At 43.1% G+C, this 19,302-nt stretch overlaps 1 protein-coding gene across 1 annotated transcript; it reads right to left on the reverse strand.

Annotated features, from left to right (window-relative positions):
• Positions 1-5,182: 5,182 nt before the first annotated feature.
• LOC310783249 (uncharacterized protein) lies at positions 5,183-6,123 on the reverse strand. Its single transcript, XM_083644072.1, has 2 exons — positions 6,062-6,123; positions 5,183-5,829 (listed from the first exon to the last, which is right to left on the reverse strand). Exon 2 carries the CDS (start codon positions 5,811-5,813, stop codon positions 5,283-5,285), a length of 531 nt encoding a protein of 176 aa, XP_083500198.1. The 5' UTR covers positions 5,814-5,829; positions 6,062-6,123; the 3' UTR covers positions 5,183-5,282.
• Positions 6,124-19,302: the final 13,179 nt, after the last annotated feature.

Genomic DNA, 19,302 nt, shown 5'->3' on the forward strand with positions numbered 1-19,302 from the left:
GGTCGAACCACCAGTCCTCGGATTCCCCGACTTCTCACAGCCATTTGTCCTCCATACGGACGCCTCAAATCAAGGCCTCGGGGCGGTCCTATACCAACAACAGGAAAATAAACTCCGTTGAATAGCATATGGTTCCCGGACACTGACAGACGCTGAACGGAATTATCATCTCCACTCAGGAAAATTGGAATTTCTCGCCTTAAAGTGGGCAGTTACAGAAAAATTCAGAGACTATTTGTATTATGCGCCTACTTTCACTGTCTTTAGTGATAATAATCCACTTACGTATGTCCTGTCAAGTGCCAAGCTGAACGCGACTGGATGTAGATGGGTGGGAGAGCTTGCAGACTTCCACTTCACCATCCGATATCGTCCATGTAAAGAAAATGTGGATGCTGACAGTCTTTCAAGAATGCCTGTAAATATTGAGGAGATGATGGGACAGTGTACTGAAGAGTTGCCTTCAGATTGTGTGGCAGCGACAACACAAGCTGTTGAGACTCAAGACTCACCGTGGGTCTATCCAGTACTCGCCTCTCTCCAAAGTACAGCAGTGAGTGAAGAGACACACAAACCACTCTCCGTTGATGAGATTCGAAAAGCACAGCAAGATGACAAGAATATTGGTCCAGTAATGCAGTGCAAATTAAGAGACAAAAAGCCATCAGGACATGAACTGAATGCTCTCAGTAAACAAAGCAAGTGTCTGCTGCGTGCATGGGAAAACCTTTATCTTGATGAAGATGGTGTTCTCCGCAGGAAGACAACAAACAAAACACAGCTTGTGTTACCTGAGAGGTACACGGCCACTGTATTGAGAGAGTTGCATGATGAGATGGGCCATCAAGGCATTGATCGAACAACATCACTGATCAGAGATAGATTCTTCTGGCCTTACATGCAAAAAGAAATTGAACATTATGTGGCGAGGACTTGTACTTGCTTGAAGCAAAAGACACCATGCAAAGAAACACGGGCACCTCTTACCAGTATAGTTACCACGCAACCATTTGAACTTGTGTCGATAGATTTTCTCCACTTAGACAAATGTAGAGGCGGATACGAGTATATATTGGTAATCGTTGATCACTTCACTCGTTTTGCACAGGCTTACGCCACCACCTCCAAGTCTGCCAAAACAGTCGCTGATCGAATATTCAATGATTATGCTCTGAAGTTTGGATTGCCAACACGAATACACCATGATCAAGGCGGCGAATTCGAGAATCAGCTCTTCGCCCAACTGAAAAAGAACTGTGGTGTGCTAGGATCACGAACGACACCCTATCACCCACAAGGAAACGGACAAGTCGAACGTTTCAATCGGACATTGTTACAATTGTTGAAGACACTCACCGATAAACAGAAGACAAACTGGAAGGAATCCTTAAACAAGCTGATCTATGCATATAACTGCACAAAATGTGAAGTAACAGGATTCTCCCCTTTCTACCTTCTGTTCGGAAGATCCCCAAGGTTACCGATTGATCTCTTGTTTGGTCTCACCACTGAGACGGGAAAGAAAGATCACCGGACATACATGGAGAAATGGAAACGAGAGATGCAGGAAGCACATGAAATAGTGCAGGAGAATGCAAAGAAGTCAACAGAGCGAGGTAAAAGACATTATGATGGGAAAGTGAGAAGCTCAATGTTGTATCCCGGTGATCGTGTCCTTGTGAGAAATCTGACACCAAGAGGAGGCCCTGGGAAGCTTCGTAACCATTGGGAAGAGAACATCCATGTGGTGACCCGACAGGTTGGAAAAGACATCCCGGTTTACGAAGTAAAGCCTGAGCAGGGGCGAGGAAGGTCAAGAGTTTTGCATCGCAACCTGTTGTTACCGTGTGATCATCTACCATTGGAAATCCAGCCAAAAGCAGCATCCAAGCAAAAGAAAAGAATGATGGATACAGCTGCAGACAACACAAACCAGAAAGAGGAAGATGACGAAGAGGAATGTGAGTACTATTACAATCCAGTAATACAGCCTCAAGTGCCCATTACAGACAGGATCATGGAGCATGCCGACACACAAGAGGAGAGTGTCCAAGAGACACCAGTGTCGAGCACTGATGAGCCAGTGGGTGAAGAAAGGCCAATACCACAAACAAATGAGTCTGAAGGACAGCAGGAGAATGTACTGCAGGAAGATGATGATCAGAGTGAAGGTGTTGAGTCTGACACACAACAGGACAATGTGCTGCAGGAGGATAATCAGAGTGAAGTACAAGAGGAGACTCCGTCATCTCCACTTCCAGATGCAGGTGAAGAAGACAGAGAACAAGAAAATGAACAAAGACATGACATACCAAGGAGAGAAAGACGACCCCCCAAAATCTTCACCTACGACCAACTTGGGACTCCAGCATGCTATAGTGCAGCAGGTGAAATGCCTTACCAGTATCAGCCCAGATTCTATAGAGACGTTCAGCCAGTAACAATGTGGGCAAATCCATTCCAAATTTACCAACCCTTATTTATGCAGGGATACTAATCGTAAAACAGGTTTGAACTGTTCAGTACACAGAGACACTGTTTGACTGAAGAGAAAAGATCATTAGATTCAATAGTTATATGGGCAATACATCGGTACTTATCGGTATGCCAAAAGCAGTTATTACATTGCTATAACACAACTAGAATATACCAGTTTGAGAACCTTGGATACATAAGTGTTGTGATGTCGGGACGACATCTAATTTTGCCGGGGAGTGTGTGATAGATTGATTTTATTGGGAAGCTCGTCCTTGATAATCAATAGTCAATAATACACAAACAGTCATAGATGCTAAAAAAAGGAATTCATTCATAAATAGGTCATGCCTGTCGATGTGAAAAGTCCTGAAATAGGTTAAAATGTTTCATTCCTGAAGAATAAGTTAAGACAGTTAACATGTAATTCATGTGAGATCAATTGAAAACAAGGTAAAACAACTTTGGAAAAGTATAGTAATTACCTGCAGAGTCCGCAAGAGGGAGCTCTAGCCATTACCCACCTGTCTACTTTAATCTGTGATCTACCTGTAGAGTCTTGATGCCTGCGATCGATTAGTCATGTCTGCAAAAGTCCACAAGGGGGAGCTTCAGCCATCTTGCGCATTCTCAATGAAGCTACCATCAAAGAAACAGCTCTGTCTCCGTGTATCTCATTGAGTTTCCCCCTTTTCAGGTAAATTAGAGTATTTACACTCTGAAACTGTGGAATATGTCTGCTAAATTGTTCATTTGTAGTTTGTGAATGTCCGGACCGAATGTTGATTGTTTTGGTAGCAGTATTTCGTTTCTATTTGTTATTTGCTTTTCTGTGAAGTAGCTAGCTAATAGCTAATAGCTAAAGTGCATTCTTTCAGTGCCAGCACGGAGCGTAACGTGACCATTATTGGTGCAATCTGCATTGCGTGCGTTCGCGTTTTGATTAGGGTTAGCTTAGTGAAACACATGATACAGAGTGTAAAGTTGCTAATCTTAGCAGTAGCTGGATTATATCTGGCAAGACTACATAATGTTTGTGTGTGATTAATCAGTGTTGCTAAAGCATTTGTATTCATTCTTGGAGTAACAATCTGTAAAAAGGAACAAGTTTATAGTAAAGAGACAAGACACATGGTAATGTTATATTGTTTATTTTTCAATACATAGAAGATTAGTTTGGTCATTGAAGTTTGTTTATTGATTTTCCTGGATACTTACCTGTGACATTTGATTTGAACTGTTAAAGAAAAAGAGTGAAATATTTGTACTTACCTGAATGCACTTACCTGGTTACCTGTGAAAGAAAGAAGAAATTAGATTATTAGATTAAAGTTGACCTTGCAATCTGAGGAAATGCTGGATTATATCACGTTCAAAAGAATAATTGTACCTATGTAAATACTTATATTCTCAATGAAGCTACCATCAAAGAAACAGCTCTGTCTCCGTGTATCTCATTGAGTTTCCCCCTTTTCAGGGTGTAACACGTTTGAGGAGATTTGTTCTGGGAGCAGGAAGTGTTAAATGACCAAGGCTTGCATTTCTGGTATGATAATTGTGAGTGTTGGTACATTTCAAAAACTGTTTGTGAAAGTAGTCTGGCGTTTGATTTATGATAATGTTCCTGAAGAACATTAATAGACTGCAGATCAGTTTTTTTCCAACAGGTAACCAGGATAGGTGCGAATGCATATATGAAATATTGGTGCGTGTTGAACAATTTAGTACCAGTCTAGCAGCTCTGTTCTGAACAAGTTGCAGTTTGTTCAGGTCTGACTTTGTTGCTGCTGACCATATGATAGGACAGTAATGAAGGTGACAAAAAACCAAGGACTGAACGACTTGACCCATAACTAAGGATGTCAAGTAGGTGGAACACTTTCTGACCATGGCTATGCCTCTTCCCATTTTCAATACAATACTATCAATATGATGATAGAGAGGCAAAGTGACCGCCTACTTCCTGCTTCAGCACTAAAAGCGTTCACTTCTCTGTACTCAGAGCCTTCAGATAGGAGGCAACTCAATAAATTCCATAATAATAGCTGAGGCTACACCACCATCAGTGCAGCTCATCAACAGATTCAAGTCCTGAAGAATTTATTCAGGACTTTGTGGCTGAATTGTTTTTGATGTATTTGTTCTGACTGTATTGAAGCATTTGATTAAAAAAAGTAGTGCAATGTTGTGTTGCACTATAATAAATATACTGTTATATCTTATTATTTGTTTATTCATTCATTCATCACATTATTAGACACTCGCTGATGATTAAAAATAGTGCAAACGGTAAAACACAGAATTCAGGTGTTTTGCGGTAAAAGTGGCTCTCCTCTTGACTTTGTCCTGCCAGTGCAGCTCTCACTGGATCACTGGTGTAAATAATGATAGAAGGTCTGGTTTATCTGACAAGTTATTGGATGAAATATAGCCTGATGTCAAACTAGAGGCCATCTTGGGATGGGATCACAGCAGCCACCATGCCCACGCCTTAAACCAAATGTGGGCGTGGCCAGGGGCGTAAAGTGGGGTGGCCAATAATGCGGGGGGCCGGCCCCACACACACACACACACACACACACACACACACACACACACACACACACACACACACACACACACACACACCACTCACAAGGTGAAAACAAACAATAACAATACCAGCTGGTAAAGATAACCAATTTATTTTCCAGAATGTCATGACAGAGTAACAAAATTCGGCATACATTTTTTTTACCCAATTATATAAAAATACATTTGAAGATTTCAAAATACATTCTTGTTACTTCTCTCCACATCTCAAGAGCTCACATGTATCCAGATGCATAGCCGCCTGAGGCGTATGTATCTGCACGTGATGGAGGTGCTGCACGTGGTGAGATGAGACTCAGGACGGTGATCCGGTTGGGATCCCAGACACAATTCTCCTCCAGACCGCTCTTCACCATACCACAGTTGGGCGGCACCCAGGCGGTATCGAACACCTCGCCATATCTAGTGTCATGCCAGGTCCTCTGACGTGGATGGTACTGTTTATTGATGGCGATTACTTTCCCCACATTGACCTTGACCTTAACGACGACCCGCTCGGACTCATCAAGCTCAAGGGGATAGCGGCTGGCTTTGTCCAGGTCTCTGCTGAGGTACACGCCAGGGCCAAGCATTCCGTCTGCAGACCGTTTGAAGCCGGAGTGCTTGATGAGTGCAGCGCTCTGCTTGGTGGTGCCGTGGTACATGATGTAGACATTACCAGATGTTGGCACTGAAAGAGCTTGCAGTCGGAATGCACCGGGCGGATCAAAGTCTTCTTCAGCCCATTGGTATCTGCCTCGGCTCATGCTGGTATCAACGTCACTGTAGAAAAGAAAAGGGTTAGTACCATATGCCTTGACCAGATTCCATTAGATCCACCATCAGGCAAAGTTGTAACAAGATCACATCATATTTGACAGTGGAGTCCTACAGAAGAGGATCAGGGCCATATGAAAAAGTCTGAATTCTGAAGAAGTCAGTGTATAATATAGTATAACTCGTAATATCATCTACTTCTACAGTAGTTTTGTGGGGTAAAAGACGTGTAACTTACCTCGTTCTAAAGCTGGATTTGGTCTCAGAGTGGGGGGCAGGAGGCTGCAGGTACTGTATGAGTGTGAATTCACTCTGCCTGCCTTATATAGCCTACAGCTTCAGGTCGGAGCGAGGAATTCAACAGGTGTGCAGGTCTTTCAGTTTCGTTTCACTTCTTACACTCTTAAACTTTCAGTTATAGTCAAACAGGATATAACCATCTCCATATAAGGAGTGTGTGTGATGTTATCATTTACTGCAGGTATATGGACACAGTCCGGTCCTACCTGTTGTACTGGGAACAATAGGACCACTGGCCTAGCTCTATTTTTCATACCCTATCTACTAGGGGTGGGAATGCCCCACGATACAATATTATCACGATATTTCAGTCATGATACGATAGTATTGCGATATTGAGTATTGCGATATATTGCGATTTATTACCTTTTTTCAACTGCAAATGATGTCCCCAAAAGAAAAAAACTTTGTCAACATGTGTTTTATCTAATGAGATAAAGTTTCCAGTCTGTTCATCTCACTTCAATCATTTTTATTGCAGTAAAATGGGATTGTTAAGCAGACAGACTGACCAACACTGTGATAAAAACCTGTCATAAATGTTGCATGATGCACTTGACATTTTGTATAATAAAATATCACCATACTTGGCATTCGATACGATACGATATATTGCCCACAAAATATATGCCCACTATAAGTGTGGTTGACCAACCTCACATAGTAGGCCTATCTATGCTATCAGTCCACAATTGAACTTATAACTGAACTGTGCAATTCTGTATAGTCAAGGGTAATGAAAATAGTTGATGTACACATGTGAATAGTGATGAACACAGACAACATGAATAGGCTATTTAATATTGAACTTGCTCCTGAAACCTGGCACCTCTTAGCCTTCATAAATGCATCACATTGAATTGAAAACTGCTCAGTGCAATTTTTACACTTTGCAAAGTCATTCTGTTGGCTGGATTGGACCCTTGGTCCAGGAGGCTGCACGTACTGTATGAGTGTGAATTCACTCTGTCTGATATACAGCTTCAGGTCGGAGCGAGGAATTCAACAGATGTGCAGATCTTTCAGTTTCGTTTCACTTCTTACACGCGGCTTATAACTGTCAGTTATAGTCAAACAGGATATAACCATCTCCATATAAGGAGTGTGTGTGATGTTCCGTTATCATTCTACTGCAGGTATATGTCCAAAGTCCGGTCCTAGCTGTTGTTGTAACACCCAGGCCACGGTGTGGTCTGCTCTGTTATCATCCTGTATGTAACTCCATATTAGGGCTGTGAATCTTCACTGGCCTCACGATTCGATTCGATTACGATTCAGAGGTCTACAATTCGATTCGATTACGATTGCATCGATGCATCACTTTTTTTCCCAATACACAATTTATTTTTTCTTACTTTCTTTTTTCTCACTGTGTGGCTACTTTTAAAATAAAAGTGCATTTGGAATTGCATTGTATTATGATCCAAATAAACAACTGCATGTACTTCCATTATATTTTATTTGATTGTTATTATTATTATTATTGTTTTTTTTAATAATCGATTTTTGGCATTTGTGAATCGATGCAGAATCGTGCACGTCCGCATCGCGATGCATCTTATAATCGATTATTTTTGACACCCCTGCTCCATGTGTATAATTCCTTATAGGAGCTGGGATAGATCATACTGTCATACTGTAACTACCAGTATTAGTCAGACTGTAGAGAAAGGCCTTTGTTCTTATGTTTATTTCTTGTGTGTTATTATTTGTCTTTTCCTCCCACCTGTTGCCTATGTGTCCTCGTTAGTCTGCACCTAATACCCAGAGTCATGTAGATAGAAGAGTCGCGACATCTCCATTCACTCCAATGGACCAGTTTTTTTAACTCTCCAGAGTTCCAGGAAGTAAGGTCCTGGTTTAAGCAGCACTGTCGAGTTGCAGCGAAATAGACAGTTTGTGTTGTACTCTGAAAGGGTTTTCCCCCCCTTGAATCAAATTGTACATGATCAGCTTTATTTTAGCGTGCAAAAGTAGCACGAGACCCATTCCTGGCTGTTCATTGGCTAATGAGTCTCGCATTTTGGTCCTCCGCTGATGCTACTCTCTCTCTCAGGGATCATAATTCAGGCCGGGCATTAGATACCAAGCAGGCCAGGCCGATACGGGCCGACGTGCGTGCGAAAAATTTGGGGCGTTTGAAGCTCAATTTGGGGCGTTTGAAGCCCAATTTGGGCCGTTTGAAGCCCGATTTAGGCTGTTTGAAGCCCGATTTGGGCCGTTTGAAGCCCAATTTGGGCCAAGTCCAATTTTACAATATGATGCACCCACTTTAAACCTGAATAAAGTAATAAAACCACTAGTAAACCAGTAGGCGGCGCCTGGCCTGCAGTTCAGTGAGTGGCCAGGCCAGGCCAGGCCAGGCCACTGGCCTGGCCTGTATTTACACTTCCTGTTAGTCTCTCAAGCCAGACGGTCTCTTCTCAATAGGGTGAATAACATATCCTATCTAAATATTAACATGTTCACGTCATATATCCTGTCTAAATAGTAACACGTTCACGTCAATCCTGCAAATTGCCAAAAAAGCACCCGAGGACAAATAGAATAATCACACAGAGAGCAACACATAGACTCAACCAGTTTACACCATTATTAGCTCCATCAAAAAATGCGATATTGAGATTAATATTCTACAAGGCCTTTAATCAACCTTAAAACTTTAACATTTCCTGGCTGCATGCAGGCCTTCACCAGCATGTCAAATGAGGTTGGAGTAGAAGGTCATATTCTCTCATTAAGGTTCATTAGAGGCAGCTGAGCATGACTTCCCCTAGACAAAGAGGTCAAGAAGTTCTCCCCATGTCTACGGGGAGCACTGTGGGACAAAAATGATAGCAAATAGAATTCACACCAAACATCCAAATACAAAGAGAAACACATAATGTGACGAATAATAGATACATCTCTAAAATGCATGAGTCACGAGTATATTGATGTTGAGCACAATGAGGAATGGGTAAAGTGACTTCTATAGATATCGAAGAAGAAGCCTAACATGTAATAAAAGAAAAAAAACATACAAAACACAGGTGGAGATCACATCCCATCAAGACAGTCATAGTTTTACACTTCCCAAAATGCAAATACATAGACCAGGGGTGGCCAAACTACGCCAACTGCGGCCCACTGCCCATTTTTAAGTGGCCCGCCATGAATTTAGCTTTTTTTTTGTTTTTCCTAAAAACGTTTTTCCGTTTTTCTGTTTTAACGTTTCAAACGGAAAACGAAAACGAAACTAGAACGACCGCAACGCGGACTTATGCCTCCGCCATTAGTTCATTCTTGAGTCCAAATCGCCATTTGAGGCAAATTGGAAGAAATTCCGTCAAGGCGCTCCTGTGATGTTACGTTACAGAGCTTGGAAATTGGGTGTGTGAGGTCACAGTGACCTTGAACTTTGACCACCAAAATGTAATCAGTTCATCCTTGAGTCTAAGTGGACGCTTGAGGCAAATTTGAAGAAATTCCATCAAGACATTCCTGAGATATCGCGTTAAAAAGCTTGAAAATGGCATTCGAGAGGTCACAGTGACCTTGACCTTTGATAACCAAAATGGAATCAGTTCATCCTTGCGTCAAAGTCAATGTTTGAGCCAAATCAGAAGAAATTCTATCAAGCCGTTCTTGAGATATTGCGTTAACCAACTTGGGAATGGCATTCGTGAGGTCACAGTGACCTTGAAGTTTGACCACCAAAATGTAATCAGTTCATCCTTGAGGCCAAGTTAATGTATGAGGCAAATTTGCTGAAATTCCGTCAAGGCATTCCTGAGATATTGCATTAACAAACTTGAAAATGGCGTTGGAGAGGTCACAGTGACCTTGACCTTTGATCACCAAAATGTAATCCTTTCCTCATTGTGCCCAAGTCGACGTTTGAGCCAAATTGGCAGAAATTCCATCAAGCCGTTCTTGAGATATCGCTTTAACGAACTTGGGAATGGCATTCGTGAGGTCACAGTGACCTTGACCTTTGACCACGAAAATCTAATCAGTTCATCCTTGAGTCCAAGTCGATGTTTGAGGCAAATTTGATGAAATTCCGCCAAGGCATTCGTGAGATATCGCGTTAACAAGCTGGAAAATGGCGTTTGAGAGGTCACAGTGACCTTGACCTTTGACCTTTGACCACTAAAATCGAATCAGTTCATCCTTGAGTCCAAGTCAATGTTTGAGACAAGTTTGATTAAATTCCGTCAAGGCATTCCTGAGATATCGCGTTAACAAGCTTGAAAATAGCATTCGAGAGGTCACAGTAACCTTGACCTTTGACCTTTGAACACCAAAATCTAATCAGATCATCCATGAGTCTAACTCGATGTTTGAGGCAAATTTGATGAAATTCCATCAAGGCATTCGTGAGATATCGCGTTAACAAGCTGGAAAATGGCATTTGAGAGGTCACAGTGACCTTGACCTTTGACCTTTGACCACCAAAATCTAATCAGTTCATCCTTGAGTCTAAGTCGATGTTTGAGGCAAATTTGATGAAATTCCGTCCAGGCGTTCCTCAGATATCGCTTTAACAAACATCGTATGGACGGACGGACGGACGGACATACGGTACGTACGGACGGACAACCCGGATCCATAATGCCTCCGGCCTGGCTATCGTCGGCGGACGCAAAAAAATTAAGAAAAAGAAACAGAAAAACAAAAACAAAAAAACTGATTCCCCCATTTCGTTTTTTCAATTTAAAACCATTGAAAATGGGTTATACTTGAGTACCCTGACCTGGTCTATTTATTTTTAAACATTTTTATTACTGAATGAATGTTTAATACTAATTGTATGTTAAATTATCTCTGTCTTAACCTGTTGGCACAGGAAAAGAAAATTTGAAAACATACAGAAATACCCACATCAATGAGCACATCAATAAACTACGTGTCATATATTTATTTCAATCATGAGAGACTCTTAATATAATTTTAACAAACTTTATTGAATCAGAATAGACGGTTTGAGTATGGCCTATGACTCCATGATGTGACGCTCCTCTTGCTTATGAGAGAGGGCGTCGGTGCTGTATGAGATAGGACAACCCCCCATTGGTGGTGATCTGGGGAGGTGGTGGGATGAAGCTTTTTGCTCTGGAGATGCTGGATGAATGCGTGATGCTGACACAAGGTGAGTGATGACTGCACAAGTGTGATTTAAGCTGTGGTGATGAGGGCTTTATATAGTACCAGGAGAAGGGCATTTATGATGTCATAACTGATGTCATTTATGATGTCATAACTGATGTCATTTGGGAGAAGGGCATTTATGATGTCATAACTGATGTCATTTATGATGTAATTTATGATGTCATAACTGATGTCATTTGGGACGTCATGGAGAAGGTGACGTCGGAGATGGTGACGTCATTTAGTGACGTCATTTGGGCTGAGGGGTATGACAGCATGGGGTGCTCTATTAATGCCTTATTTGGTCTTCCATGATTGAAATTCAGTCTACGACTACACTTCAATCATGAGAGACTCTTAATATAATTTTAACAAACTTTATTGAATCAGAATAGACGGTTTGAGTATGGCCTATGACTCCATGATGTGACGCTCCTCTTGCTTATGAGAGAGGGCGTCGGTGCTGTATGAGATAGGACAACCCCCAAAGGAATTTAAAGTTATTTCAGGAACTGAAAACGGGGGTCATGGAGCTCGCCTGGGGTATGCTTTAGTCAGGTCGTGGGCTGACAGGGGGAGAATTTATGCATGCCGGGAGATGAGGGGCTGACCGGGGTTTTTTAAGGCAAAGCGGGGATGCAAGGGAGTGGATGTGGATAGCCCGGGCACGGGCGCATTGAAGAGAAAAGGAGAGTTTGATCACCACCAACGAAGTGCTTGTTGCCTCTTTAGTCATGGAAGGAGGGATCTTTGGGCTGATAATATGGCGTCTTGCTCTGGACGAATGTAGGATGCATAGGCTGATGAGGACCAGCGCCCCAGTTGTTGAAGGGAGGCGGAGGACACCCCCTGCATGGCTGCTGATGTGGCTGCTCCGATCCTGAAGGAGTGACTGGAATGGTTCTCTGCAGGGATGTTGCATTTCTGGAGTGTGGTCTTGAAGTGAAGGATGAACCAGGATCTTGTCATGTGATGATGGGGAGAGATGAGGAAAAGGGGGCCAAGGGCTGATTGAGGTTTATGCAAATGCCGGAATGATGGGTTATGCAGATTGTCAGGACATTGGCTGACTTGTCAGGACAAGGGCTGACTGAGGTTTAAGCAGGATGCAGGGATAATGGGTTGAGCAAGTTGTCAGGATGTGGACTGACTTCTCAGGACGTGGGCTGACAGGTTTAAGCAGAATGCAGAGATAATGGGTTGAGCAAATTGTCCGGGCGGGGGCTGACTTGTCAGGACATGGGCTGACTGATGTTTAAGCAGAATGCAGGGATAATGGGTTGTGCAATTTGTCAGGACGTGGGCTGACTGAGGTTAAGCAATGGCAAGGACACTTATGGGGTTATATGCAAATTGCCCGGCATGGGCACCAAACGGGGATTGGGAGAGAAGACCACCACCAATGAAATGCATTAATACTTCCTACCAATCATGGAAGGAGGCATATTTGGGCTGATAATATAGCAGCTTGCTCTGGATGGATGTAGGACGCAAAGGCTGATGAAGACGGCAGCCCAGTTGTTGAAGGGAGGACCCCCCCAAAAGAAAAAAGGTCAGCGATGACCTGCATTTTTAAGGTCAGTAATGACCAAGGTAGCAACAACCTGCATGAGCATAGCCAGCAATGGCTAAAAGATGCAATATTTAACCTTTAGCATTATATTATTATAGCATGAAAATGTCTAAAAATGGGTAGACATAATGTTATATTCTTTAGTTGTGCACTTACTTTATCCCAAATTGTATGAGGCAAAGATTGGCTTGATATTTTTCTCATATCTGTTCTATTCCTAATAGATGCACGTTCTGATTTGTGCATTTTGACATTTGGAATATTAAAGGTGGGCTGACCATTGTTAATAAGTACGTTTTCCCCTTGGATTTGACTTTAAGTTGCGTGTCTATGTCTATTATGGGCCTTTTTCATTTGTTTTGACAGTCGTGTACTGTCACTTTGGGAGAGTTGCACCCGCACCCTCGGCTGAGCTGTTGTTGCTGTTGAGCTGTTTTTGATTAGTTTTGACGTCCAGCAGGAGGGGGAGCGGTGAATGTGCTGCATCTGTGAAAAGTTTTAAGTCGTCGGCAGACGAGACGATTTCGTCATAGAAAAATGAGATTCCGTTCCAATTTCCTAAGAGGTGTGCCCAGAATTTGAGATCGGCTCGGCCTCCCTCATTGAGGGTAACTGAGTCAAGGAGGCTGGGGACTGAAGATGCTAAATCGAGCAGCCTGGAAATGGATGACCTCCCTTGGGGAATAATGTGCATGGCAAAATTCAGGTGGCCGAGCAGACACAGAAGGTCTCGTTTTGAAATGTGGCTGGCTGCTGAATAGGACTGGGCTATTTCGTGGATGCGAGACAATTTCTCGAGGGGGCGGGAGCTTGCATAAGCTTGGTGTCAAGATTAATGCACAGGAATTCGAGAGATGATTGCAGTTGGAACAATAAATCAGAGATAATATCACCTGAATAAACAAGCAAAATGTAGTCGACATTAACCCATGATGCTAACTATTATGATGAGCATTGCTGCAGGTCTTAGGAATCTGCTAAGACCCATGTGATTGAGGCTTGTGAAGCCCGTATGACTGAGGCCACATAAATGGAGACGGCAGTGATTCAGGCCGTATGAATGGAGTCAGCAATGACTCAGGCCGTATGGGGTCAGCAATGACTCTGCTGTATGAATGGAGTCAGCAGTGATACAGGCCGTATGGAGTCAGCAATGACTCTGCTGTATGAATGGAGTCAGCAGTGATACAGGCCGTATGAATTGAGTCAGCAATGACTCGGGCCGTATGAATGGAGTCAGCAATGACCCTGCTGTATGAATGGAGTCAGCAATGACTCTGCAGTATGAATGGAGTCAGCAATGACTCTGCAGTATGAATGGAGTCAGCAATGACTCTGCAGTATGAATGGAGTCAGCAATGACTCAGGCCGCATGAATGAGTTGTTGTAATGAATGAGTTATTGTAACTCAGGTAGCCTGAATGGAGTCAGCATTGACTTAGGTGCTGAGACCGCATGAGCTTAGCCCTTTAATGATATGAATGACAAATGCATGAATGAGTTGTTGTAACTCAGGTAGCCTGAAGGAGTCAGCATTGACTTAGGTGCTGAGACCGCATGAGCTTTAGCCCTTTAATGATATGAATGACAAATGCATGAATGAGTTGTTGTAACTCAGGTAGCCTGAAGGAGTCAGCATTGACTTAGGTGCTGAGACCGCATGAGCTTAGCCTGTAATGATATGAATGACAAAGTTAATGCATGTGATTAGCATGACGAGCAGGAACTCCCAGCAGATTTCTAATTTAATCTAATTGAAATACCATGACCCGGAACGAGGAGTGCCGGGAAAGGGGAGCAGCCCCTTTTACACAGCCAGATGAAATCCCCCGAATGTTTAAGAGTGAAACAAAAATGACCTGGGTATTTATTAGGACCCCCGGGCGACTCCATCCGCAAGCCCCACTCATGGGACGGAGCGGGGAGGAAGCGCATTAAGCCCCCCACCTCCCCCGGCGGGGAGTGTGAGTTGGACAGGCACCTGGAGGCGCACGGCAGAGGAGCCGGAGCAGGGCTCCCCGTACCGCACTTGTGGCACACGGTAGCACCGGAAAAATGTCTGAAACACTCTGTGCTAGCGATAATAATGACACATGAACCACCTGTTGCGTTTAAGAGTGAGAGTAAAATTACCTGGGTATTAAGACAGGATGGCGATTGCTCGCTTGACACATTGCAAATTACTGGTGTTGGTGGTTCTCTGCAGAACTTTTTATTCATTCCTGTGTTTTCTGCTTCAGCATCAAAATCAGGTTGTATGGCGATTGCTCGCTACATATATTTGGCTGTCGGTGTATTTTGCATTGGTTCAACTCACCATGAGCGATTTTGAGGATCTGTTCGATTCTGTAGTTAATACTACTAATATATGTCGCTTCACACCGCTGCTTCATTCAAGGCAATGTGTTCTGCTCAGTGCAGCTTTGCTAAATGTTATCATGCTGCAAGCCAAGGCAGGCTTACCTGCTAAATCATTGCAGTCTCCAACGGGGACAGAGTTGCTCAGGGATTGGCACCCGGCCTGGAATGAGTGCAGCAGCATTGCCGCAACGTTGACTGAAACCAGGGACTAAATGCATGTTTGATAATACCCGATTGGACACGGGAGAGGGAAGCGGCCGTATGCAACAGGGCAGAGTTGCTCAGGGATTGGCACCCGGCCTGCAATGAGTGCGGCGCACACACCTGGATTTTGAAGCGGGGCTGGCTGGGCTGAGATTACGGAAGAGATGCCGGCTGAAAAGGGAGGATACAAGCCTGAAACCTGGGGCGGTGCTGATTGGGCTGCTGCTGTGGGGAGCGTGGGGCTCCCGAGCGTCCTCAGCCGGGCATCGATGAGGGACCCGACCAGTGATGAAATCGTTGCGATCAGGGGATCTTTGGCTCTTTTGCCGCGGCCACGGCCTCCGGAGTGCTACGCGGACTGAGATCCGGGCAAGACGACTTGGACCTCCGTGGCGCTGGATCTCCTTTTGCGGCTGCGGCCCCTGGTGAGAGGAGCGCCCCTTGTGACGCCAAGGATGAAGCCTGGGGATTGGAGATGTGCCCGGGGCTGGTCGGGGCGTTGATCGTGCTCTGGAGGAAGGCGTCCACGGCGGAGTTGACCCTTTGCTGCTCGTCTTCAGACTCAGACATGATGATGGACTGAATGAAGCTTTTTGCTCTGGAGATGCTGGATGAATGCGTGATGCTGACACAAGGTGAGTGATGACTGCACATTTAAGCTGTGGTGATGAGGGCTTTATATAGTACCAGGAGAAGGGCATTTATGATGTCATAACTGATGTCATTTATGATGTCATAACTGATGTCATTTGGGAGAAGGGCATTTATGATGTCATAACTGATGTCATTTATGATGTCATTTATGATGTCATAACTGATGTCATTTGGGACGTCATGGAGAAGGTGACGTCGGAGATGGTGACGTCATTTAGTGACGTCATTTGGGCTGAGGGGTATGACAGCATGGGGTGCTCTATTAATGCCTTATTTGGTCTTCCATGATTGAAATTCAGTCTACGACTACACTTAGGTAGAAATAACATTTTTGATGGCACAAGGGTTTTCTGGTCCAATTTCTTTTGCCGCGAAAACTGCCGCGCTTAATATTGTTTGGCCCGTGACTCCTTATATTTTTCTGTATGCGGCCCACAACCAAAAAAGTTTGGCCACCCCTGATTAGACCATTATAAACAGATACAAAGACGAATCAACAAAATAAACAGTAACAAACTAACAGTAAAGCGGAGGGAGGCCATGTCACACATTCAAAAACAGACAAAATATTGTAAAATAAAGTAATATAGAGACCGCATCCAAGTCTTATTCTTATACAGTACAGCAGCACTAACACTTGAGACGAGGGTGAGCCTGGTATGTGCTGGTCACTAGACAGAGCCTTCCACGACAAACGTATAACCCCACAAGTCTAAAGTCACCCTCATCCTCCATTTTCATAATGGCCATTACTTATCATTATCGTTATTTATTACTCCCCCCACCTTACCTCTTCACCTCTCTCCATTACTCAGCAGTCATACCTTCTTTAATCATACATATCAAACAGTTAACGGTTATACTGCCTTGTCTTAAAGTCTGTCTGTAAGTTTGTCTGTCTGTAAGTTATAACACGGTCTAATTGTCCTATGTCATTTTTGTTGTTATATTATATGAATCATAATAATAATACAAGTCCACAATGAATAAAACTCCCAGCCTGGCATTGGCCCTTGTTCACACAGGACGCCGAACGTAGCAGAGCTGAAGCTTGAAGCAGGCACAAGCTGAGCTGACGCCTCACCGTTCACACAAGAAGCCTTCTCTTTTCCTCTCAGCGCCTCCTCGGCGCGCCTTGAACCCGCCCATTGACTTCATGCCTTGCAGCTTCAAGCTTCACGCGTCACTGAACGTCACTGAATCCTGAACGATCGCGTGAGCGTGGCTTCAGCGTGGCACGCCCGCGGGTGGTGTGAACGGCCTCAGTTAACAAGGACGCCTAAATGAAACTTGTGAGCTCAGCGTAGGTTGAGCTTAGGTTGAGTGTTGCTTCGGCGTATGGTGTGAACGGGGGCTTACACTTCATACACATTCACATTTATTGTGATCCATTTGATATCTAAACTGGAGACTAATCTGCAGATGGTGTAGTATTAGTCTAAATTGAATTTCCTTCATCCTACAAACTGAACATTGACATACAGTGAAGCCATACTACGCTGTCTTCTTTTATCATCTTATCCAGTCAGCAATGTTTCATAGTTGTGAAGCCAATTGATAGAGCCTAATATCAGGAACTGATAGACCACCTTTTTCCTGTGGCTTCATAAGTCTAGCTTCCCCCCCACATTCCAGATAAAAGTCAACTAGATTTTCATACATTTTCCTGGAAACAAGAAGCATCTGAAATGTAATACATATAATTTTAGGCAGAATATTCATTTGAAGTAATGAGATCCTTCCCTAACAAATATAGCAGTAAGGGAATCCATCTGTCAAGGTCCTCATGCATACTGTAGCTTCAACAAGGGGGTAAAATGATCTCTACTGCATATCATTGATTAAGCATTGGGGTTATCACTATTCCAAATTATGTAAAGCCGTGCGCTGCTCACCTAATTGGCCAAGATGGGGGATCAGGGGGGGCATCAGAGATTTGCATTCTTTTGAACAAACCTATCTTTATTTGCTGCCTGCCGACACGTCAGCGTGGGAGGGTGTTGAAAGATGGTGTGAGGGATCTGTGCCTGAGATGTGCAAAAGGTTTTTCCATGATGCATGAATAGTTTTAGACTTTGGAGGGATCCTACGTGCTTATTAGCCGAAGTGGAGGTCTATTTTGAGCCAATCATAGTTAAGCTCTCTGCATATCAAGCTGTGTACATCGGAGGCATTCCTCAGTATATTTCTTCATTTTTAGGTATCCTCAGTGTTTATCAAGTGAACCATCTCCAGATTGGTTTATTAGTTGTTTTTGTTTAACAATTCTTTATTATATATATTCATTAGCATTACAGATATAGTTTGTATATACATACACGCCTACACATTCACACACCCGCAGACACCCTTAGAGTAGTAGTACAACTACATCATACACAGATACCTACACACATACATACATACATACATACATACATTCATACACACATACATACATACATACATACATACATATAAACACAGTATCCATACAGTTCATACACACTCTTGTTTTATTTTTGTTGTCTTTTGTTAATCTTTCTTCTCATTATTTGTGAGTACCGTAGTTTCTTTATTTTTTTTCTTACGAAAACTTAAAGCCATATAGCATAAGTGCCTACTCTAGTTTTTAGCATTTATCTATAGGCCTACTTGTATGTATTATTATGAATGAGTGTTCCGTGTGTGTGTGTGTGTGCGTGTGTGTGTGTGTGTGTGTGTGTGTGTGTGTGTGTGTGTGTGTGTGTGTGTGTGTGTGTGTGTGTGTGTGTGTGTGTGTGTGTGTGTGTGTGTGTGTGTGTTTGAGATTTACTATAATAATATGTTACCTGGAGAAGGCCACTTAAGCCCCTGGAGGGTTTTTAGGCAATTCGTCTTCACATTCAATGCTGATTATATTGTATTTTTTGTAATTGATTTTATATGTGGAAATACAACAACAACAACAACAACAACAACAATAGTTTATCTACCACTGGATTAACCCAAGCAACAGCCCGTTTCCCTGAACCACTCTCACTCTCTCTGTACTGAATGGTTAATGCACCGTGACAGAATTTAAATATTGATCAAAAGATTTTTACAAGGATACATCTCCAGTCGGTACAGGCAGGAAATATCAATAAAACATGTGTATAAAAACACTTGTTAATGAAATGGGGTATTTCCAGAGATGGGAAATAACTAAGTACAAATGTAGTTCTCAACGTAAGTTCAAGCCAGGAAGACTATAATATCTATTACACTTCCTTAATTCACTTTATATCTCCACT

This window comes from Poromitra crassiceps (genome assembly GCF_964638095.1).
Source record: "Poromitra crassiceps genome assembly, chromosome: 10".
Classification (NCBI taxonomy): Eukaryota; Metazoa; Chordata; class Actinopteri; order Beryciformes; family Melamphaidae; genus Poromitra; species Poromitra crassiceps.